The sequence below is a fragment of the Lissotriton helveticus genome, chromosome 1_1, assembly GCF_964261635.1.
Source record: "Lissotriton helveticus chromosome 1_1, aLisHel1.1, whole genome shotgun sequence".
NCBI lineage: Eukaryota > Metazoa > Chordata > Amphibia > Caudata > Salamandridae > Lissotriton > Lissotriton helveticus.
This window is the reverse complement of record NC_136057.1, coordinates 411964951-411990442: the sequence shown is the minus strand read 5'-3', so window position 1 is coordinate 411990442 and position 25492 is coordinate 411964951. Positions and strand designations below refer to the sequence as shown.

General features: G+C 44.4%; 1 protein-coding gene across 2 annotated transcripts in view; it reads left to right on the top strand.

Annotated features, from left to right (window-relative positions):
* The window catches only part of ERGIC2 (ERGIC and golgi 2), a 278318-nt gene that overhangs the window by 128910 nt on the left and 123916 nt on the right, over positions 1 to 25492 (top strand). For both annotated transcript variants that reach the window (XM_078673761.1, XM_078673762.1), the window contains exon 11: positions 18510 to 18608. In XM_078673761.1, coding sequence (XP_078529887.1) covers positions 18510 to 18608 — 99 coding nt within the window. The remainder of the gene's footprint in view (positions 1 to 18509; positions 18609 to 25492) is intronic.

Below are 25492 nucleotides of genomic sequence, written 5' to 3'. Positions count from 1 at the left end.
GGTGAGTTTGTGATTGATGCAGAGGAGTGTGCTAGTGGGAGTTGTGGAAGCAGTACCTACTTGACGTGAAAGCTGACATCCCGAGGGGTTTGTCTTTACCACGAGGCAGGTGGCGGTGAGAACTCCGTAACCCTGGTCTCTCCCCCTTCCTATCGACCCTCCACCGTGACTGCATGGCAGGCATTAAGGGGCACGAGGCGCCAACCAGGTGAAACTAGATAACTTTGTGCTTATTGAAGGTACGGGGCCTGCAAGTAAGACCCTTGAACAAGCGCAGCTCATCGTGTCGTTATTCACTGATGGGGAACCCTTGACACTGCAAGATATCATGGCGGCGATTAAGGGGGTACGATCTTCGATGGAGACACGCACAGATTCTGCCGCAAATGAGGTGTCACTATTAAGGGAGGATCTTTGCGCCATGAGTTCATGAGTCAAGGAGATGGAGGAATCTACAGCCTTCCTCTTTCTAGACACCAGTACCCTTCCAAACCAAGCCCATGATCTACAAGAGGGGAACCCAGCCATAGAAGCCCGACTGGAGGAATTTGAAGGTAGGGCTCAATGCAACAATGTGCAAATACTGGGAGTCCCGGAGCGCACAGAGTGACCAGCGGTGGACCCCTTTATTGAAGACCTTATACTTAGAAAGGCCTTGCAGCTGCAGTTCTTTAAGTATTTCTCCGTAGAACTAGCCCAACAAGTTCCAGGAGGACGCCCAACAACAGGGGCCCGTCCCCGAACTATCATCTTCGGCTTCTTCAATTTCAGAGTCTTTGATGTGATACTACAAATAACTTGTAGCGCACCTCCATTGACTTTTGAAAATGCGCAAATCGCCTTCTTCAGTGGCTTTACACTCGAGGGCCAGAGGTAATGTCACAGCTTTTTTGAAGTAAAAAAGGCATTGAGAGACAAAGCAGTGAAATAGTTAATGCTCTTCCCTGCTCGACTAAGGTTGTAATCTAAGGGAAAGATTTGGCTCCTTTCAACCCCTGAGGAAGCCTGGGAGTGGCTGGGGTAGTGGAGAACTGTAGGCAAACAGAGTGCAGCGGGCTGGCAGTGACGGCGCAGACGCCGCTCTGGAAATTCACCTTACAGCAAGCCTGGACCTCACAATGTGAACAAACAGAAACCTCGCCCTTGCATACTACATAGCATATACACTCCAGCCTGTGATGGTATTTCTGTTCACTGAGAGATCCAGTCTAATATCGAGAGTTACTGTCTGTAATAATGTCAAAGGATGTGTAGGCTTTCCTGTTTTCAGTTTCTATTTTAGGTCAATTCTGGTGGTGTTTTTTCAATGTTTTCCAGTGATTTAAATACCTTCAAAAACACTAGTTATCAGTGGTTACACATTTTAATACCATTAAAAATAACAGCAACAGTGTGTTTCCGATGTTTATGGAGCGTTTTGCTTTTATTATTGCTTGTTTTCTGCACTGATAGTGCATGGTTTATAGACCGTGTATGTACAGTGCATGTGAGGTCCAAATATATTTTTACAAATCAAACGTATTGTAGTACACCATGCTATAATTCTTCAGTGAGACTTTGGTTTCCTTCCCTTATAAAGTTTTACCTGTGAAAAGGCCCTCTCAACATTGCCACTTGGGACGTGCAATGCCAAAACAGCCAGTACACAATTTGCTAACTGTAGCCACTGATATAGCTTTCCATGCCAATACTTGTCCACCTTAAAATTGCGCTTCTCTGCGATAGGTACTGCAACGTATGCGTTACGTTACGTTATGTTACGTTAAAATTATTTATACTGCGCACTTTCACCAATGGTTTCATGGAGCTCTTGACAAATACAGTGATCAAGGATGGGGAGGGTTAGTTATAGGCAGACTGGAAGAGCCGGGTTTTTAATAAACTGCGGAAGCAGTCATAACTGGGACATAGACGAAGTGTAGGTGGCAGGGAGTTCTAAGTGACAGGGGCCAAAACAGAGAAGCTCAAACCGCCGTGTTTTTTGCGTTTGAATTTGGGTACCACTAGAAGGTTGAGTGATGCAGTGCGAAGAGCTCGGAGGGGGACGTGACGTGTCAAGGCGGATGAGATAAATGCCGGAGCTGCCTCGGGGAGGGCTTTGAAAACTGAACATGCCAGCTTGAAAATGCAGCGCTTAGAGACCGGAAGCCAGTGAAGACTGCGCAAGAGGGGAGTGACGTGCTGGTGTCTAGGCTGGCGGAAAATCAGGCGGGCAGCCTGATTCTGCACCAGCTGCAGCCGATGTAGGTGGCATGCGGGAATACCTGCTTACAGCGTATTGGCGTAATCGAGCCTGGAGGTGATAAGGGCGATGATGACTTGAATTAAGGCCTCCCTGGTAAGAAACCAGCTGATTTTGCGTATCCGCCTAAGATGGAAAAAACAGGATGAGGTGACCGAGTTGATTTGAGGTCTCATCGAAAGGTCTTCAGAGATAATCACCCCCAGACTCTTCACTGTTCTCACAGGAGTGGGTGCTGCCCCCAGGGCGATTGGCCAGAAGGTGGAATTCCCGGGGTGAGTGGGACCCCCTATGAGTACAAGTTCTGTTTTTGTGGGGTTCAGTTTTAATTGGCTGTGGTACATCCACTCAGCAATAGTCAGCATGTTGGACTGAAAATTAAGACGGGTGGAGGGAGAAGAGTCAATCGGAAAAATTAACTGAAGATCATCCGCATAGTTGAAAATTGTGATAGGGGAATTACGGAGGGACGTGTGTAGAGGTTGAAGATATAAATTGAATAAAAGAGGGGATAGTGCAGAACCTTGGGGAACACCACAGGAAAGAGAAGTGAGAGGTGCAGAAAAAGTAGACAGGTGAACAGCTTGTGAGCGCTGGTCCAGGAATGATCTGAGCCAGTTAAGGGCCACCCCCTGAATGCCAGCATTGTGGGCACGGTCGATCAAGATAGCGTGATCGACCGTGTCGAATGCAGCCGAAAGGTCTAGAAGGATAAGGGCCTGAGAGATGTTTTTATCGGCACCTTTCCTAAGGGCATCCATGACTGCTACAATGACCGCCTCAGTTGAGTGGAGGGGTCTGAAACCGGCTTGTTGGGGGTCGAGGAAGGAGGATTTTTCTATGAAGGAACTCAGGCAGCGGGTAACATAGGTCTCTAAGATCTTGCCTAAGTAGGGAAGGAGGGAAATGGGACGATAATTACTTAAAATTGTGGGGTCCGCATTGTTTTTTTTTAAAATAGGTAGAACAGCTGCTTGTTTGAAGGAACGGGGAACCTCCCCGATAGCAAGGGAGTTATTGAGTAATGCCAGTGGGGGGCCCGGACAGGCAAGAAAAGCTTCTCTCAGGATCGATGGAGGACAGCAGTCGTTAGGGGAGCCTGAGCTGACTTTGGAAAGAAGAGAGGAAAATTCCTGAAGGGAGATCGGAGGAAACTCCAACAGGGTGTTAGGGTTCCTGGGGGGAAGGGAAAGAGGAAGAGGAGATGCAGGGGTCGGGATATTGTTTTTTATGGTGATGATTTTGTCAATAAAATATGAGTTGAGCGAGTCGCATAGGATTTGGGTGGGTTGAGGTTGAGGGGTGACCCTATCGGGCAAAGAGAGCTCATTAACGATTGCAAAAATGTCCTTGGTTTTGCTGTGGGAGTCCATTATTTTTTGAGAGAAGTAAACCGTTTTAGCTGTCATAATCGACTTTTTATAGACTTTTAGGGAGTTGATATAAAAAAGTTTGAGCTGTGGATCATACTTACGGCGCCAACGACGTTCGGCTTGCCGCAAAGCGAGTTTCTCAATTTTGAGTTGGTCCGTAAACCACCGTTGAGCGTCGTGAGGGCGCTTGGCTTTGATATTTTTAAAAGGGGCTACTTTGTTACTAGCAAGACGAAGCCATTCATCCAAGTGATCTGCTTGATCATTTAGCGAGTCCAATGGCAAGGGTGCAGTGGAAGCCAAGATGGCGTGAAAGTCAAGGGGATTTGATCTTTTCCAATTGCGGGCAAGAAGATTCTTAGCAAGGGGAGGAGAGCATGATATATGAAGATGCAATTGGAAGGAAACAAAGCTATGATCGGACCATGAACATGGAAAAACAGCTGGAGGGGAGATGTCAAGGTTGGAAGTCCAAACTTGGTCGAGAATGTGACCTTTGTGGTGAGTAGGGGAATGAACATGCTGGGAGAAATTCATGCTAGTTAATAAGTCGGAAAATTCTGTGGAAGATTGACTTTCATGGACATCAGACGGCCAGTAATTGAAGTCGCCAATAATCAGAATATTGGCGTGGTTGATCGCGAGTTGGGCAATGAAGTCGCTGAAGAGCTGAGGGAAAAGAGGCATGTGTTCAGGGGGCCTGTAAACAATAACACAAATAAAGGAAGACTTATCCGAAGAGAATTTAAGAGCTAAGCATTCAGTTTTAGGAATGGCAGTCACGGTAATCTCAAAAAATTTGTATTGGGATCTAATGATAGCTGCTACCCCGCCGCCCGATTTTCCACCAGGGCGGTTGGCATGCATAATATAGTAACCCGTGGGTATTGCAGCAAGCACGTCAGGACCTGAATCCTCTGTAATCCAGGTCTCGGTTAACAGAAGGATATCAATGCTGCTCTGATGTAACAGTTGAAATATCTCGAGCTGGTGGCGGATAAGGGAGTGGGTATTAAGGTAATAAATATAAAGTGAGGTAGAGATCGACGGCGGAGCTGAAATGGGGGCCAAAGGGGGGGCGTGTAATGGAATAAAGGCCTGGACATCAGAGGGGACAAAAATGCCACAAATCTGGGCCCTCCTAACAGTACGGGCAGGGATAGGCCCTAATGTATTTAATCTTAGCAGGTCGGTGGAAGAATATGAGTAGCGTTGAGCATTATGACAGGGCCCTGGGCCCGGTCGGCCGCAGACGGGCTTGACTTGTGCGCGACTTCGGCGCGAAGTCGGCGCTCCCGCTGCGCTCGTCCGCTGCGCTTCCTCCATGCCGCCATTAAGTACTAAAGGGGAGGGAGCACTAGACAGCTCACCTGCAAAGACTCAGCGCAGGGCGGAAGTGTTGTCAGCCAGCAGGAAGTGCGCTCCTCGAGCTGGCCCTCCGCAACAAACGGCACAAGCCGGGGCGGAACGGGGCCACGAGGGCAGAAGAGTGCAGGTAAAAGCAACTTCAAGTAATTACACAGTCGGAGTACAAAATACAATTTTAAAATCTTTGTCAGGCGTGCTCTTAAAATCAGCCGCGGAAACAGAAGAATAATGTGCAAATTACAATGTTTAAAAGTCGATCAGGCGTGCTCTTTAAATCAGCAGCGACATAAGGTTCATAACAGCATCCACAAACAACACACAACCGCAGCCTGTTTCGCCGCGTTTGTCACTGGGGCTGGGAGCTGAAAGCAGCAACTAAATACTTGGACAGGCTCGGCAGCACTAGACCGCTCACCTGCAAAGACTCAGCGCAGGGCGGAAGTGTTGTCAGCCAGCAGGAAGTGCGCTCCTCGAGCTGGCCCTCCGCAACAAACGGCACAAGCCGGGGCGGAACGGGGCCACGAGGGCAGAAGAGTGCAGGTAAAAGCAACTTCAAGTAATTACACAGTCAGAGTGCAAAATACAATTTTAAAATCTTTGTCAGGCGTGCTCTTAAAATCAGCCGCGGAAACAGAAGAATAATGTGCAAATTACAATGTTTAAAAGTCGATCAGGCGTGCTCTTTAAATCAGCAGCGACATAAGGTTCATAACAGCATCCACATATGCGATGAACTGGGTGCAAATGCCCTCCGAGTTATTGAAGCAGTCAAAAATGAAGCATTACGTTTCAAAGTCCGGAGAGAATCCCCCTTTACGGAAGGGTTCTAGAACTTGTTCAGTTTACCTTCATTGAGTTCAAATGCTGTTGTTGGTGAAGGGGAATTTCTATGCATCATTGCAAGCCATTTCTCATGCATTGTAAAATAAAATTTCCTGAATTTCTCCTCAACATTTCTTCCCTTACCAAGTGGCATACATTCTAACATGGAACATGTTGCAGTGCCAAAGTCACTAAGTTCGTCTCCCATCTACACCAATTACGCTGAACACTTGGTAAACCAGGGTGTTTTTTGATTATTTCCACTACAGCAGTCATCTTTTCCTGTAAAAATCCAACAATTCAGTAGAGTGTACTTTTTTCACATCGCTATCAATATTTCTTGCCTTTGGCATCATCACTAAGCAAAAATTCTGTAAACGGTCACCACATGGATAATATAGCATTCACGGCCTCTAGGACTGAGAATCATGGACTAAATTACACACTTGGGATGACTTTATTTGATGTCACACATAGCACAAACTTAGAAATGTTTGCGTTTCTGTTCCCGCGCATTACGAAACAGTGCACCAGCATGGACTACAAAGTCAATAGCATTCTTTATTAACTCTGAAGATTGTAAAGATGCTTTGGCATGGATTTCCTACAGAGAAGCACCTCAGCTCGGGTATAGATTTTGACAGGTCATCACACAACATTTTCATATACATAGCTGAATCACTGAAAATACAAGCAATATCACTTCAATCTTTGTTGAACTTGGTAAGACCTTTTTGCAGCAGCATTCCAAGTGACACTGCATTCCATGTTTTCAAAAAGTCTGGTGTCCTGTTTTCACCACTATCCTAGATACTTGGTGACAGCACTCTTTTCACATATACCTATCCCTACACCTTGCATTGAATGTTTAAAGCCTGAGGTATTTGGCAGTTCACCTACTATCAATACTGACTCGATAAGGGGGCTGATGTATCAAAGGGTTTTAACCATTCTCTGTGGGTAAATGAGATGGTACATATTGGCAAAGATTATTTTGAAACCAGCCATTTTACCTATCAGCGATAGAATCACACATAGCCAAAATATCAAATATGATTTTGATTTTTCCTGATTCTCTACAGTTTATAAAATAATTCAATAAGACCTAACCTGCTTCTAAACCCTGTATCTTTAGACCAAAGACCATAAAACTGAAAAAAACAAAAGGAAGAAGCAAACAATATTTTTGTGACGTCCTAAAACAACAAACCTCAAACAGAATGTTAACCCAGTCTTTCTTACTGCTACCTTGTATAACATGGTTAAATTGTATTGGCCTCTTCAGGAAGAAATAAAAATTACTCTTTCACTCTCCTTTTCCTTTCTTTGAATGACATTTACTTTGTGGTTGTGCAGGTGTTTATCAGTGTTTGTATGTTTACACTGGTGAGGGCTATTTTCTTTTTGGTGGGGTTCTCAGTTATTATACGTCTAAGACTAAAACGGGACAGCCTAAAGAAGTGTAAGGAGTACTGTGCATTGGTGATACTGCTATAATGAATCTATACAAATAGGTGAAGTAAGACAGTGAAGTTGCGCTGTAAATTTATTTACCATATACTCAATCTCTAATTTTATGGGCCTGAGGTACATTTTCAGTATCTGTTTTCTAGGAGGCGTGTGACATTCCAAACTGCTCACAGTTTCTCCATAAGTTTCAAGTTGGGGTAGTGCGACGGGCACTCTGCAAACTTTAGGGGGGTGGACAGTTCTAAGTTTGTAATGCTGGAGGGGTTTTAGCTCAAGACACAATTCTGGTAAGTTATGGCAGTCTGGGGGGGCGGGATTAGTTAAGTCATAGTTTTAGTTCACTTGGCAATAAGGTAACAACTGTACTCCAACACACCAGCTACATTTCTTTGGTTATATGTGAATAATCCAAGCTCCGCTGGGATTTCAACAATAATCTCTGAATAGGTAAAAGCCCTATTTTAGACAGTTTTTCGCCCTGATAATGGCTACACAAGCCATCCCTGACATTCAACTATTGTCATGGAACATAAATGGACTGGCAGACCTAATCAAATGAGGGGTAATGCTACAGTGTATCAAACAACATTCTCCTGAGGTGGCCCTTTTACAGGAGACGCATTGCAAGGGCATTGCTTGCAAAACCCTAGATCACTGTGGATACAAGATGATGGTTCATGCTGGATCCACGTCAAGCTCCATAGGTGCTGGCATATTACTCAAAAAACAACTGCCTTCGACTGTGAGCCAGTCATGGACTGATCCACTAGGTAGCTATGTAGCCCTCTCTAGGACATGGAAGGGGAGAGAATAAATATTCTGTCCATATATATTCCACCAGTTCTACACGGATTCACTTCCCCAGATCAGAGTAAGCTTCTACTTGAATTCTTAATGGGGAGAGATTTCAACATGACAACTTGCAATATTATAGATTGTTTGCCCCCAAGAGACACAGCCCTCCTCCCGCGCTCAATTGACAAACTTCCTCTCAGCCCTGGGGATAGTAGATGTCTGGCGTGCACATACCCCATAACGCAGAACTTTACATTACATTCAGGGGCTCATGGTAGCCTTTCCTATATTGACCTTCTTTTAACATTGGCCTACCATGTTTCATGCTTTCGTGATGTGTGCCATTTGTCTAGGGGGATATGTGATCACTGCACATTGTGGGCAATTTATAGTTTGGGCAAACAACGGAAACAAAAAGTCATCACAATAAACCCATGGTACCTTAAGATACCAGGCATAAAAGATAGCCTAATGAATGGCTCAGTGAACTATTTTAGAGAGAATGAGGCCTTAGTGGAGACCTCTTAAATTCTTAGCCATGTACAACTGTTATCTAGGGAAGTGCGCTTTCACTGACTGTTGGGCATAAAAAAGAGACTAGGGCAGCATTAGAGAGGCTTGAGATCGATATCCTGGCTTTCGAGGCTAAGATGAGATACCTATATTTTTCTATTCTTAACATCTCAAAAAGTACTGAATGACTTTACACCAAATCACAAAAAGCACAATCTGCATACCAAGATTTAGCTTCCTGCCAAATGTGGTGTAATTCAGTTTGCCAGTTTTTGCTATAGCCCTTCCTAAAGAAGTCTATAGAAAATGCATGGGGATTTTGCGTTTTGGGACATCCTTTTTGTCTCAGCCGGCGCTAGATGGTTCACCCTGAAATTTTCCATGCACAAGCTATTCAGAATGTAGCACCTTTATGGAAAGTTTTGTGGAGATTCGTCAAATGGGGCTAAAGTTATTAGCAACACAAAAACACCTTTCCTATAGAACAGCTGAGCTGACTGTAACTGGTAATGTATAAGGTAATAATAGCTCGCTCATCCGCCATGCAGTTTTCTCATCAATAATTTCTTTGTAAATGTTGCAGTAATATTATCAGTGATGTCATAAAAGATGTAATTGGCTTGTCATCGCGAGGGCGCGAGCTATAGTTACTTTAGGGCATGATTTATTGTTACTTGAGATAAATATAAGTGATGAATTTCGGTGGCTTTTAGAGTTTAAAATGTTACGTTGTTATTGAATATGTGAGCTAGCTAAAATGTTATATTAACCTTTGTTTTTTTCTGTAAATTTCTAGTTTTTTTCATTTAATGTGTAGTAATATTTTGTTGTTCTAGATAAACCCATCCCCTTGGCTGTGCGTGGCGGGGATTAGCCACAGGGCCTAACCTGTGGCTAGAACCTGTTGCGAACAGCCCTGTAGGCAACCAACCCCACCGTGTGCACGCCTGTGGTCGTACACAGCGGGGGCTTGGCAAAAGAGCTTGGCCAGAGGCCAATCTATGGCCAACCCAACAGGGAGCAGCCAAACCCCCATTGCCCACAGCTTTCATTGTGCGTGGCGTGGGGTTGGGCGTAGAGCTGGGCTTTCAGTAAGGCCCTGCTTCCAACTCCAGGTCCTGTGCCCAACTCCCTGCAGGCAGCCTTGGGTCATGCACAGCAGGAGTTGGCCACAGGGCTTGGCCTGCCGCCATGCCCTGTGGCTAACCCCCCCCCAGCGGACCTCCAAGCTCACGCCGTGCACAGCCTTTGGCTTGCACAGCATAGGATTGGCCATCAGGCCCTGGGGACCCCATCCCCTGGGCCAAAGCATATATAGGGAGGGGAAGGGGCTCGGCAACTCAAGCCTTTATTGGCCCCTGGGACTCTTCCCCCAGGACCAAATTCTAATAATAGGTGGGCCGTGTGACACCACCCCCCTTCTCCCCACCCCTGCCCCTGGCCTTAATAGGCCCTTGGGGTCGAATTCCATTAAAAAGGGGAGGGACCTGGTGGCCCACCTCCCTGAGCTTGTTGTGGCTCCGGGGAAGAGGGTGCAATGCACCTCCCCTTGCCTCATTAGGCCCCAGGGATCCCAACACTTCCAAATTCAATTTAAACGGGCAGAGGGGTTGCTGGGCCTGTCCCCCCGAGCCTCATTAGGCCACGGGCCCACATCCCTCTGGACTAAATATAACAAAAAAAGAAGGGGGCCACTTGGCCCCCATACCAGAGCTTTCTTTAGCCCTGGGGACCCCATCCCACTGGTGGGGTAGGGCATCCTCAAATAACACATTGGTGGAAACGAGGAGGCGGCCCAGGGCAGCTTTAGTCCCAGCCAGTTCCCAACAGTGTGCAGTAGCTGCTTGCTCCTTCTGTGTAGGAGGAATTTGTGTTCTGTTTCCCTTCCGGGTGGGAGCAGCATGTGTTCTGTTTCCCTGCTTGCAGGAGTGGGGGCAGGGAAACGGAGCAGAAGTCTGCTCCCAGCCAGTGGGAGCATGTTTAATTCTCCCGCCCAGTGGGAATAGGCTCGTATATTTGCTATTCTCTGGTGAGAGATTTAAAAATGTTCTCGTCAGGCAGGAACAATCCTCCCGTTTAATAACTGTGACTGCCCTGGAGGATGGGACCCTGGACCCTTGTTAAGGCATGGGGAGAGGAGCCAAATCACCCCTCTCAATTTATTTTCCCTTATCCTTGGGGTGAAGTCCCCAGGGCCTCTCAGAGGCTTGGAGAGGGAGGCCACGGTCCACCTCCCAAAAATAAATACAAGCATCCCTTTCTTTCCTCCCCATTGCCCTGGCCCACCCAAGTTTTTTTTCCTGAAACAATTGCTGAGACCGTATATTTTTTGTTGTTGGTTTTTTTGGCCTTGGATCCTCTCGCAAATTTGTGACAGAATTAAAAAAGAAAAATGCATGTTTTTGGTCCCAGGCCTAGGGGGTAAGGGTATTCCTACCCTGTCCCTGTTTTTTGTGTGTGTACTTTCTATGACTCTGGACTCAAGCCGGACTCTTAAGATGGCTACCACGACTTACTAGTTGATGTGGCAGCCAATCAGATCTCAGCATGAGATCTGTCTGCCCACAGATCCTCTGCGTTGTTATATATATATATATATATATATACTTTTTCTTTTTAACTTTAATTTCTCCAAAACTTCTGAGCAGAATTACAACAAAATGCAATGAGGACTCTTTCTGCACCAAGATCTAGCTTTCTGCAAAATTTGGTGTAAATCTCTTCAGCTGGGCTGTAGCTGTATCTAAAGTTGCTATGGTAAAAGGAATGGGAAAAACTAGTTTAAGGAGCCCCCCTCTTTCTCGTTCCCTGCTTGACGGATCCACCTGAAAATTTCTAGTTTTAGAAAATTCCCCTTTTAAATTCTGCCCCTTATGCAATAGCAAGTTTCCATGCTCAGACCGCCATTACATCTGCCTCCTCCATCTCCTGAGATACCATACTGAGTGCCTGTTTGTTTTTACAATGCCTTTTGTTACAAAAAGACTATTTGGCCTCGAAGGGCTTAAAAGTGGGTGCCAAATGCCATAATACAGTGCCAAAACTTTACAGAGTCCCTAACAGGCATGGGTTTTGAAGACTGAAGTATTAGAGTTTGAAATTCAAAAGATGAAAAGAGGGCACTTTTTGTAGTATATAGTGAAAGGTATTAGAAAACGGAGCAATTTTTTTGTTGTACATGCACCGCACGTGTTAGAGAATGCTGTTACTAAAGAAACCATCAAATTCATAAATTGGGGAGAACCAATAGGCACCTTTTTTGTACTGTAAATGGACCTCAAAAAGGTGTTAGCCCTCGCCGACACCGTGTGTGTTACAACAGACTAATTCTTTGAAATCCTTATGGTTCCAAATGATTTGATTGATATATTCAATCATGCAAACAATGATAATGTTGGCTAAATCGGTTCCATGCAAGTTCAAAGTTCTTTATTCCAATCAGAACGTTCAATATTCCTTTTTAGGTCTCACGCTTAGCGTTGCAGTGCGCAGCACGAGACATTTAGTAGGTAAAAATGGGGTTTCAGAAGCTGACCTAGGAATGGCACATGCACTGTTAGAAGCATTCATATGGGCTATTCCAAAAGCCAAAGCGCATTGCAAACTACTCCTACAGCACATTTCACATGCAATATGGTACATCTCATTAGTGGAAATTTGCAAACTGCTACTTGATCCTCTGGTCTCATGTTCACCAAACACTAATGTGTGGGCATCAAGAAGCCCAGGTTGAACAAATTCCTGAAAACCTTATGCAGTAAGTTTCCAAAATTGTGGTAGCAGGCTCCTATTGTATCAGAGCTGTAATATTATAATCTCTGATTATGCCAGGCGTCCTACTCCATCACAGTTTGAGGCCTTTCAAAGCTCAGATTTTCACATTTCCGCACATTTACATACAGGAGTTGAAAGTAGACGGTAAGCTGTCTGTCCAGGGTTGAAATGCACTGTAAGACTATGCACAACCACAAATGTGCATGTTTAAGGGTAGTCACCAACTCCACTCCAATCTCTGTCCAATACAGGAAAAGAGGGAAAAAAGCGTTTAGGAAAAGTGAATTTGCCATCTCTCATCATATTTTTGCCTGGGCAAAGATATATATATATATATATATATATATATATATATATATATATATATATATATATATATATAGTATTTTCGTATGCAAAAATCGAATTCACAAATGTTTGCTAGGATTATGGTTTCCAGGCTTTATTCTCTGAACTCTTCTTAATTCCTGAAAGGCATAGATCGACACCTGCAAAGACAGGTATCTGAGTAAGCACTTTTGTATCTTCAATAAGTGGAGCCTTAATTTATTTTAATATTGCCTGTAGGAAGCTGGCTCTTTACACAATATACCTTTCTTATATACGTACGTATATTATATAGAGTCCAGGTATCCCTTACTAGTGGACAGGGCTTGCTTTAACAGTCCCAATGTGCTCTATGTGGTAGTATGGTCGAGCAGACTTAGACTTATTAAGGAGTGTTAGGCATTTGTTGCATACACACAATCAATAAATGATACACTCACTCAATTAGGTGATCCACAGCAATTTAGAAAAATTGCTCGTATCTTTATATAATTTTTAGCAGCAAGAACTTCGTTATTGGGAAGGCTATTTTCAGGTAGAGCCTGGGCAGCACATGGGGTGCTCTTTGAGGCATGCTGTATTCAGGTATGGACATGAAGCTCCGCCCATTTTCAGCCGACCTTTCAATTGGCTCTTGTTACTGTTGTTTCTAAATGGTTGCTTTTGATTCATGAATAGGCTTAGTAGTCCCTCCTTAGTACAGCCTTGTCTGCATTTGTAACCTCCCATGAAGCCTGGATTTTTTACTTGTGTTGTTACACGGTCTGTTTTATCTGCAGTCTGTTAGCACTATTTTCTTTAATAGTTTTCCCCTGTTGCAGGCACGAAGTGCTTTCCTGCAAGGGTGCCCGCTTTGCATACGGTACTGCGCTATGGGTTTAGCACAGCTGTCTGTCAGACCAACTTGGTGCGCTTTCACTCTAATGGTGACCACGCACCTTTCTTTAGACGAGCCGCGTCTGAAGAAAGGGAGGTGGGCGCCCTTAAAGTGAAAGCGCTGCATGGGGCGCTTTAACAAAAAAAAAAACATTTGTTTGTCAACTTAACAAGCAAAATATTTTTTTTGTGAAACGCCCCATACCGCGCTTTCACTTTAATAGCCGCCAAACACCTTTAGATGTGGGTCATCTAAAGAAAGAGGCGCGGCCGCCATTAAAGTGAAAGCGTGTCATGGGGCGCTTTTACAAGCATTTGCAATGCAATAGGTCTCACATTTGCGAGAGTTTAAGCTATTGGGATTGTAAATGACAATGCCTCTTATTTATAAGTTTCAAAATCCAACACATAAATAAAAGCATTGTCATTTACAATGCCAATAGCTCAAACGCTCGCAAATGCGAGGCCTATTGCATTGCAAATGCTTGTTGAAATAGCAGCTTTGAAGAAAACAGGTAAGTATATTTATATTGTCTCTAATTTGGTAATGTTATCTAATGGAGAAAAACGCTTATACTACATACAGGTACTAGGCAGCGACTTACAGGACCAATCTTCTGGAGTAAAGTTTAGTACAGGGCAAGGTCCAGGGCAACATCAACAGGTCACCTTGGGAAGCTCTGTGGAGTCAGGGTGCAGGAGTGCTTTTTGGAGTTGGGTGCCCCTTTAATTTCAATGGGAAACGGTCTTGGGACAAAGAGGCTGCAGGTAGGCACTGCGGGGGCCAGTCCAGCTGAACCAACAGGGGAGCTCAGGCCTCACAATGCTCGGGGAGGTAGGGACACCTTCGGTCAACTCCTCCCCTGGCTGTGGGGCTCGGGTGCAGTGGTGTCCTTAGGCATTGGGTTCTCACTGCAGGAGACACTCGCTGTAGAGGGGCTCTGCACAAAGAGGCTGCAGGTGGCGACTTGGAGTCTAGTCCGGGCCAACACAGGTTTGCGTTCGATGATGGAGGGTCTCAGGACCTCGTCGGCACCATTGGCCCACTTTGACTTGGGCTAGAGTGTACAGGTGCTGTGGGGCCTTCGGGTGTCAGCTCTTTGGAAATCCGGAGTTCCTGCAGTTCTTCTTGGTAGCCTGCAGGGGAGCAGCTCCGCTACTCCACAGGAGACTCTGGTGGCTTCTTAAAGTGGTGGCAGTTGCCCCAGGCTTTTGGAGGCAGAGCAGCTGCAGGACGAGTCGTCTTTGGCGCAATTGTTTGGGACAGCAGGCAGGCCGACAGGGTTGGTGCCATGTCAGTTGCTGCATTCTCAGTCTTGCTTTATAGGCTTCGATGTCCTTCTTTTCAGGTCAGTAGAATTTGTGCTTTCCTGGTGCCAGGGGTTCCCCTAAAAACTACATTTAGGGGAGTTAAGGAGAGTGATCGGTGGTCGCCAATGAGCTACTTATCTTTGGGGTCACCACACTCCTTATATGACTACTTCCTATGAAAAGTGGGCATTACCCTGTCCCAGAGTTCCTAAATACTCCCATTACCAAGATGGTGGAATTTTCCTAAAGAGGGGCACATCAGACAGCTCAGCTTATGGGTGCGACTGGCCTGGTAGTGCACCATGCCTTGCTGCATATCTGATTTCCCTCTTGTCCTGGTGCCAAACGGGCACAGGGCAGGGGGTTGGCATTACCCCTGTCTGGGGATGCTGATATCACACATAAAAGGTGGCAGAGGCCTTTGAAGCCTCCTGCCTCGAAATGCTGATTACTGAGCCATCTTGCTTGGAGAAAGTGACAACACCTCCTGCCACAACAGCATTGTTTTTGCCCTCAGGGGCATAGGCTCTCACCTGCATTGGTAAGAAACCTGTCTGTTCTGGAAGGCTGGCCTACACCAGTCAGCTAGCACACTAGAGGCTGGTAGGTTTTCAGGGGGCATCTTTAAGGTAGTTACTGGGTGCATGTATTAATAAATCCACCACTGGAATCAGTGTGGGTTTATTAATACAAGGTATTCAATACCAAACTTCAGTGAAGCTATCATGTAGCTGGGGAACTTGTTTTTACCAGTGCCCAGCACATGTACTAGAAACGGCTTCCCTGTTCACTTGTGACATCTAAAAATTGGCTTAGAGATCACAGGGGCATATCTGCTCATGCAGACATGTCCACACATGTAGTATAGTGCACCCTGCCTTAGGGCTGTATGGCCTGCTGTAGAGGTAGCTTACCTATACTGCACGCAGTGTCTGTAGTTATGGCGCACAGGGATGTGTGCCATGTCATGTTTGCACTTTTATCTGCACCAAGACATGCAGCCACCAATGGCAGCCTACATGAGTTTGGTGATGGGTCCCTTAGGGTGGCACAATACCTGCTGAAGCCCTGTGGGGCACACTTTAGTACCCATGCCCTGGGTACTTGTAGTACCATCCATTTACTAGGGACTTGCAGGGGTGCTGAAGGTATGGCCAATTGGGAGAACAGTTGTACAGTTTTAGGGAAGAAGATCTGGCACTAGGGGCCTGGATAGCAGGAGCCCAGTGCACTTTGTCAAAATCGAATCAAATACCAGGCAAATAATTGGGATGGCATGTCAAAAAAAGGCACTTTCCTACATCACCCATAATTGTTTTATACCAATTCTCATCATGATTTTAAATATTGCTATGCATCAAACACATTTTAGAATTGATACCTAAAAGAAATGTTACCTAAAGTTGCAAATTAGTGTAATTAGGGAGCATTCTGGGAGAAGTCCAAGTAGCCTCAAATTGATAACTTTTGCGCTGTCAGTAATGAAAGTTGACTTCACTGTTGACTGAATTTCCTTAGAAGACTCACACTAATATTAAAGGCTTTGTATTCATGAATCATATATACAAGTTTGAACAACAACATATAGATACAAACCTCACTGGTTTTTAATGTTCTCTTTAGCTAATGCAGGGATTTAAATGTTTCTTTTAATTATTACTTGTTTTGCTCATCTATTGTGGCTTACCTGAATTCTCATACTGGTATTGTGGTTGCGAAATAAAGCAGTGACTTATCATTTTGACCGCCTTCACGTTCATTGGCTGATTTAAGACCTAGCTTTGTAGTCTAATTACTTCATGTCTTGCTATAGCATATAAGCAAATTGTTTGAGCTTACGACACAACTTTTATTGAATACTTTAGTAGTGGCAGTCACTTCCAACAGAAGAACCCTGGAGCTTAAAGTTCTTTCATATGAAGTGTTTTCCACTGTCTTCGATTAAAGCAAAGGCTTAGTTGTTCTTCCGGTAGTCCCTTTCCCCCTTCATTATGAGGTTCTACATGGAGTTTAATTTAAATTGCGAAATGATGCTTCCTCTTCCTCAGTGAACACCAATATTCTTTGTCGAAGAAGACACTGTTGTCTAGGCTCTGTAATTTTACCTGTAAATGAAAAGCTCCTTCAAGATCTCAGAACATGCGCCTTTAACATATAGAGCTATTGCGCCAGACAATAAAGCACCAAAAGCCTTTGTAACCAGGTGGATAGTATTTTCAATTTTGTATTCTTAGATGAAGCGGTTTCAAGTACTCAGACTTCAGGGTCTTTTCAGGGGTCAATTTTGGCTACTCTGCTTGCTTTTCATAAGTATTAATCTGTGGATGTATCTTGGAGAGCATATGTGTGCTTTTTACTCAGAGGTGCTCCACAGCGTATGGGTTCGAAGATTGGTCAGGCATATGCTGCCTCCTCCCCTCCTTGTGTCCTGTTCCCAACCAATTGAGAAGGAGGGGGGAAAGGACTTTCATGGTAAATCTAGTACATTTAATCTACGTTCTCCTGCCCTCTACGTAGTTTGCATAGACGATACAGCAACTTTGCATATAGAGAGAAACATGTATGAGACATGCATGGTGGTTTTTGTAGGACTCCAGACATGACAACATTCTTTTTAGAGGGCACTGCTCTCTCCAACCAGGTCTGAAGGGAGATGAGCTAAGACAAAGACCACTGGAATCACCATTAAGCTTATCTTCCCTAATTCAAATCATCTAGCCTGTTTAAAAATGTAAAACTTGCATAAATAAAACCTATTTGAAGACCATTGCCTTAGATCCAAGTTTATTTAATCCAGTCAGAAATGTCTGGTTCACCCTGATGCGTACTAAAGACTTTAGTATTTTCTGTAACCAAAACAAGATGTTTAGGTATTTCGTGGAGTTTTAAGCTCGTCTATCACCCTTGCAGCAAAATTAAGTTTCAGCAATCCATTTGAAAGTTTTTACCTACAGTCAAGTTTAAAGATTTGACTAAAGTCCCAAAGATTTTTTAATATAGAAGCAAATCCAATAGGGTTAATAGAAAAAATATGCATATTTGTTTCACTATCTTGTTATTGCCATTCAATAAAAAGTGCATATTATTATAACACTTTATGGATTGTTCAAAGCAGTATTTTTCCGCCCACAAGCTCCTCCCATAAGTCATATTGACATTCTCATGATTGTGTTCTGACCCTGAAACAGCATCCTGCAAAGAGCTGACAGAATGTGGGATCAATATTATGTCCATCTTTAAAATAAATCCTTGGTATTAGACCGAGAGATTACTAGATTAATGGATATATGCACTGGAGCATGCAAGTGAATTGTGTATGGGAAGATCCTTGGTCCATGTATACCAAGGTTTTCACTTGTGAAAGTAGCTTTGAAAGTGTGGTTACATCTGATCTGACAGATTGATATAATCTTGCACTACTTTGTATTATTCTTTATGATTGTATTATTATTACCATTAAAAGGTGACTTTTATTCAGATGCCTCTTGCTGTTTGATATCGGTTTGGTGTAATTTGACCCACCAGCTGCTACCAATCAGCTGTCATTTGTAGTGCTAAGGTGCATGTAGAATATATCATAAATGAGAATGTCAAATGTTTGTTTTTATTCATGTATTTAATGTTTTTTTTGTTTACAGCATACAACTTTTCTCATCGAATTGACCATATGTCATTTGGAGAGCCGATTCCTGGCATTATTAACACCCTTGATGGAACGGAAAAAATCGCCTCAGATCGTAAGCATTTATTTTGATGTTAAAACATTTTTTGTAATGTTCTGTTTGATCATCACAGATTGGTAGTTCTCAAGCTAAATGATTGATTTGGAAATTTCACATAGGTAATAAGTAAATTAGCAAGATTGTAGTAGTGCCCTATGTTGGATAGCTTCTTTACTGAAGGTCATATTCCAGTCAGTACATCAAGGGGACTTTGAATCTGTCACTAAAAGGATGTTTTGTATTTGTGGGAATGTTGTTAAGGTATGGAGATAGAAAGATTATCCACCAGACCATTACTGAAGGTAACTAGAGGCGGCAGAAGTACTTAAAGAGGTCAGTCATAGTCTCTAACAAGGAGAATTGTTGTTTACTCTTGGACATGAGATCTTTGGATATAACTTGATTTGATTTGATTTTGGGTTTTATAAAGCGCACAGCGACCCTTGGGTATCCCGGCGCTAATGAACACATTCCTGTAGGGTGGGAAGTCATGGGGGGAGTGCTCAGGGGAAAAGTAGGGTCTTCAGTATTTTCCTAAATCTGAGGTGGTTTTGTTCTTGCCTCAGGGAGAGTGGGAGGGCATTCCATAATCTGGGGGCATTGTACGAAAACAGGCGACCACCTGTTCTGGCCTTCCTGATTCTGGGGACTTTTGCCAGGGAGAGGGAGTTAGATCTAAGTTGTCTGCTTGATTGTTGATGAGACACAAGCGGCCTGAGGATGGGAGGGCCTTCATTGTGCATTATTCTATGGGCAATGCACAAAGTCTTGAAGTTGACCCGTTCCTTAACTGGCAGCCAGTGCAGACTACTAAGGGCTGGCTTGGCCGAGTTCCTCGCGGCGGTTCCTGTGAGTAATCTTGCCGCCGCATTTTGTGCACATTGAAGTCTGTGGACTACAGAGACTGGGGCCCCCAGATATAGGACATTCCCATAGTCCAATCTGGAGTTCACCAGCCCCTGCATCAAGAGCTTCCTGGATTGAAGGGGGAGTAGATGGAGGATCTTTCGTGCCATCTTCATAAGGCCAAAGCAAGTACCCGCAGTTTTCCTCGCTTGTGTTTTAAAACTGAGATCCTGGTCCAGCCATATCCCTAGGCTTTTTACTTCGGATTTTGGGGATGGTGGAGATCCCATGCATGGTGGCCAGGGAAGGGGAGAGGGGATTTTGTTTGGGTTTCCCAGGAGGAGTATTTCTGATTTTTCACCATTCAATTTTAACCGGGACTCGCACATCCACTGGTGCACCTTTTCCAGACAACTGAATAGATTGGGGAGGGCGTTGTCTGATTGGTTGAGGGACACGACGAGCTGAGTGTCATCGGCGTACATTATTGATTTAATCCCAAAAGGTTTAACAACATCCTCGAGGGGTGCCATGTACACGTTAAAAAGTGTGGGGCTCAGGGAAGATCCCTGGGGCACCCCACACTTGAGTGCCTGAGCCTTGGAGATGGAGTATCCATCTGTTACTTGAAAAGACCTGTCTTCAAGAAAGGATGAGATCCAAGCTAATGCGGAATCCGCCACTCCTATCAGTCCAAGACGGTGAACAAGGGTTGCGTGGTCCACCGTGTCGAAGGCGGCACTCAGGTCGAGGAGGATCACTGCCACTGATCCTCCTACGTCCAGTATGCCCCTAGCTTCTTCGACCACGGCTAACAGTGCGGTATCCGTCCCCTGTCCCGGTCTAAAACCTGTCTGGGTTTGGCGGAGGAGATGATTGGTCTCTAGGAACTCAGAAAGGTGTTGATTTGCTACTCTCTCGGCGATTTTACTGATAGCCGGTAACAATAAGATCGGTCTGAAGTTTGATGGATCTGTGGGGTCAAGATGCGGTTTTTTTATGAGAGCCTTCACAGTGGCTTTTTTCCAGTTTGCTGGGACTGTGCCATTTTCGAAGGAAGCGTTAATCAGATTGGTGAGAGGAGGGGCTACAGTGGAAGCAACTTGCTTCAGTTTACACTTTACACGCAAGTCTGACACCCATATGATATGCAATGAGACAATGATCACAGAACATGGGTGAATGAAACGATTTAATCGCTGTTGCAAGCATGATACAGAAGGAAGTACAAAGGTGGACGAGATTTGACCAGAGCCATACTCTTCAAAACACCTTTCTCTTTTGTGACCATAAGGAACACAAACCACACATAGTGTTCACTTCATACATGTAAGTTAATGTTCGCTGGACGACAGAATAATCTGTAAAACACATAAATGCTCTATAGCTAAAGACAGTGTTCTTAGTGCTAAAATATTTCCACTCACAGATGAAGGAAAAAGTAGAACAGATAGAAAAGGGTAATACAGCAGTGGTGTTTACTTAAATTGGTGGGGTGGGACAAAGTTCTATATCCTGTGTAATGTAACACAAGATATATAGAAATGTGGAACATTACACTTGTGGCTGTACATTTAGCAAAAGAGATTAATGTAAAGGCAGGGAACTCAACATTTCTCACAAGTGTAAACTGAAAGTTAAGGGAAATATTTTCTAGAAATGGGCACTCCGAAACGATATCTGTTTGCAACAGAAAACAATGCAAAATATCTAAACTGCAAATCTAGGTTTCAACACCCACTCTCACAAGGGAATTTTTCTGCCACTGAATGGGTGCTCAGTATTTCGTTATGTTTTAACACTACTATTTAAACCTCCCTTTGAACCAATGCATAAAACTAACCTGAAAGACATAACCATCATTACCATTATCTGATCACATCACTACACTTTTTCAGTGAACTACTTCTGGAACTCATCTTGTGCATTGGTGGTAGAGACTGCATCTCCAAGGCTTTTCTGCAAAAGGGGGAGGACCAGGAAGAGGAGGAAGGAGCCAACAGTGCTATAGAGCATGACACCTACTCCTGCAGCTTTGGATGACTGATTAGACTCCTTGGGCCGGAAAGCTTCAGAGAGCTGGCGCCTTTGGAATGCAAATCTGGCTCCCCTCAAAGGAGAGGAAGCTGCCCCCCTTTGTCCAGGACCCCCTTGGCACCTGGACAGGTGGGTAAATTAGCTAGTCAGGTAAGCGTGCCACCTCCAGGCTAGTACCACCACCTGAGAGGGGCTACTGTGAGGTGGATAACATTTTTAGGAAGTATCTATCTTTATAATGGCATGCTTGGGAATTCTGGGACAGGGTTGTGATCTTTTCCCACAGGAAGTGGTCGTATAGGGGGCATAGTGACCCCTAGGATCAGTAGCTCATTGGCTCCAACCCTACAGTCCCCACACACCCCTAAATTTAGTGTTTAGGGGTACCCCTGGAACCAGAGAAGCCTCATCAACAAGGTCACCCAGCCCTCCAGAGCACGAGTCCATTGTGGTGTCACCCCTCCTGGACTCCCCAACATCGCCTACAACCTCTGCACGCAGGCCCCCTCAACCGCGACTGCTCCGGTAAGGAAAAATCCAACGCCTAATGACACCCCTACGCCCCTGGGCCCTGGAGAAGAGGACCAAAGGTGCCCCCCTTCCCATCCTCTAGCATTGCAGGGCCCACGTGCTGGTTCAGCCCAACTGACCTCGAGGACCAAAGGTGCCCCCCTTCCCATCCTCTAGCATTGCAGGGCCCACGTGCTGGTTCAGCCCAACTTACTTCTTGACCAGAGCCTTCAGCCTCTTTCCACAGTGACTGATCTTGATTGAAATACATTGGGCTCCAATGGTTTTTTTGCACCCCGCACCTGGCCTCCCACGTGCTGCTGGTGGTGTACTGCTGGTGCTGTCTTGGACCTTGCACACCACTCACCTTAACTCCTGGCGCTTGGTCTTGTAAGTTGCTGTACTATACCTGTGTTCAGACCTTGTTCTTCCTTACGTAGTATAATATTGCAGAACTCAGAAATTGCACTATGTCCACTTTTTAAAGGGAAAAAAAGTATATTTAAAAAGGTACTTACCTGAATGATTTTTCTCTGATCCCTAAAGGTATATAAATATATATGCTATCTTTATATATCGGTGAGGATCTCCTTCTTGAGTTGTGTGCCATTTATTGGTCATTGTGTGTATTTGCTAATGTCTGGCAGTCCTCTGTGGTAAGACAAATGCTGCTCAACCACACTACCCCCTAACAGAGCACTTTGGGTTTGCATAGCAAACCCCTGTCCACTCAAAAGGAAACCCTTGGACTCTTTACATGGTATAACAGATGTTTTATAAAGCACAACAAGAGCCAGCTTCCTACAGGGAGATAGGCACCTCTCAGGCTTCTTTGCAAAAGGGGGCAGAGGAGGAAGGAGCCCACACATGGTTATATAACGCATCACCTACTCCTGTAGTGTGGGGCATACCTGGGGTGGGCCTGGGCCGAGATCAGGCACCTCTGCGCCTGATTGAGACCAGGCCGGACCCTGACCTTTTGTTCTGTTTCCCAAAGTGTGATCGCCATGGGCAGAAGGTAGGCTGCAACAATTGCCAACGTGGGTAAGGTGTGGTCCCTTACTTCCTCGATCATTAACTTTTTAACAACTGCTGTGGATGATCTAAGTGTTGAAATTGCCTCTATTGAAGAGCAGTTTGGTACGCTAAACTCCGCTCCACTGGAGCAGATTAATTTCACCCAAATGGTAGAGTTAACTATCAATGCTTTTTATCCCTCTCTGACTCCATCTAAACCTATGAATTTATGTATATCATTTAATTTCGATTGAGACTGGCCTACTTATGCCTAACACTATGGTCCCACAGGTTTCCCATCTCCCTGCTTTGATGGTGCCAAAAGGGCTTCTGCACTCAGTAAGGCTGAGAGTTCCGCCTTCTCCATCTACAAAGCCTCTTTTTTTAAAAACTGGAGTTGTTAACTATCACAGATTTAGGCACAGTTATTACTAGGTTGTCGGTAATTGAATCTAATATTACACGCATTTTAACAAAACTCGCTCTTGTTATGCATCTCCTTTCAAATCTGCCCTTTTTCCCCAATTGAGCCAGAGCAGCCACTCTTTTGTTTTTTAATAAGGTGGGTTACCACTCCATTAAAGTTTCCCTGTCGACAACCTAACCTTTTCTAAACCACCCACATACATCTACACACATCCCCTTCCCTAGGGCCCTCACACCCACGGCACCATACGGCAGGAACAAAAGATCTCCACCAAAGAGCCCCTTAATGGGTGCCTGTCTGGTATTGCACCGCCGACCCGACGAGGAAGATTCCCCTCCCTTGTGCCTTCACTCACTTTGGTTCATCTGCCTCTTTTCATTCTGGGGAACTGCGTACCCTTTTTGTTTAACGGGGTCCAGCGTACATGCCCGACTTTTGTCCCTCTTTGTTGTAATCGTTTCTGTTGCAGCCTTAAACCGTTATCTATCTCTATAATTAGGACATTAGTAACCAAATTGCAACCATATCTCAGGACAGAACATCTCCAGGGCAGCTGATTCCATTGGGAAAACATTAATACAATGATTTTTGTTGTTAGCATTCAATTTTCTATTGCCCTAAGGATTTTTATAATTTCATCGACTTGAACACATAACCTAATTATTCCTTAATTCTTTCAACTCTATTTGCTCTAACATTAAGATGGTTCTTAAAGTCTTGTTTTATTTATTTTGCAGCTTTATATAGTGTGAACTTGGCCCAAGGGTATCTGAGCGCTTTATACAAGCGCCAGTTACATTAAGCAAGGTCAGAAACATTTTTAGGCACAGGGGGATTAAGTGATTTGTTCAGAATCACAGGATGTTGAGCCGATGCCTCGATTTACACCTGGTTACCCAGTTTTAAAGTCGACAGCCCTAATGCCACATTCGCAAAGGCTTCCTAAAATAACTCTCCGATAGTATTCAACACCACTTACACCATAGAGCACAGCAGTCTCATATTTGCTTGGAAATATAACTTGTTCCAATCCCGAGGTATCTGCATGAAGATTGGCTTATAAAAAGGCGTTTAAAGCAAGAATATTGGTCATCAGAGAAGAGGCATGGGGTCAACTGGAATCAGCCGCACCTTGTAAGACAGAGGGGCATTTCAGAAGCTATTGAACTCCCCTTTTTGTGAAGACAGTAACTTTTCATCCCTTGGGTTATGCCTGCAGGCACACAATTAGTTCTCTCACTTCTTATGCCATTAATTTGTATTCATTTTTCTGATCCAGTACATTTGTTTGAGATCACCTGGGATATCTTTCAGTTGTGAGGAAATAATTGAGGCTTGTCAGTAAGGGCCCAAAGGGAAAGGCATCAGCTCAGATAGTCCTTATGGACATCTACAAGCACAGCCATGACCTTTTGTTCCCCTTGATATCTATCACCTTATTTCAGCCGTGGAAATAAAGCTCCCACCTCCTGGTCACAATCACCAAATGTGCCAGTATTTTCAAAGGGTAAAAATATCTATCCCAGCTGTAATAGACCTCTCTCATTGATAGATTCTGTTGTGAAGTTAACAAGACCCATTCTCATGGATCAACTTGCCAACTGAGCTAATGACCACAACATTATTTCTGAAGTATGAGTTCAAAGCCGGCTTAGCCGCGATCAAGCAATGTCTGAACTTAAATCTCATTGTCGGCAAAAGCACAGTTTCCAAAAACCAGGTCTTTACACAGGGCTTTTATGGACCTTAGGCTTTTGATTGTGTCAGCCATGCCAAACTGTGGTCCACCATGTTGACTCTAAGGGTAGATGTAAAAATGGGTAGTTTTCTCTGGGATGTACACTATAATTTAACTGCCAGAGTCCGATATGGTGCTGGTGGTGAGTGCAATTAATGTTTTAATTTAAACCGGGGATTGCAAAAAGGCTGAATTTGCCCCTTTTCTTTTCTTATTCTAGATTAAATTACACATTATATTGCTTTAGGTAAATTCCTTAGCTTTTGGTGGTCGTGAAGCTTATCAGGAAGTTAGCCAATTAGCCCTTGGTGTCACTACTTGTGT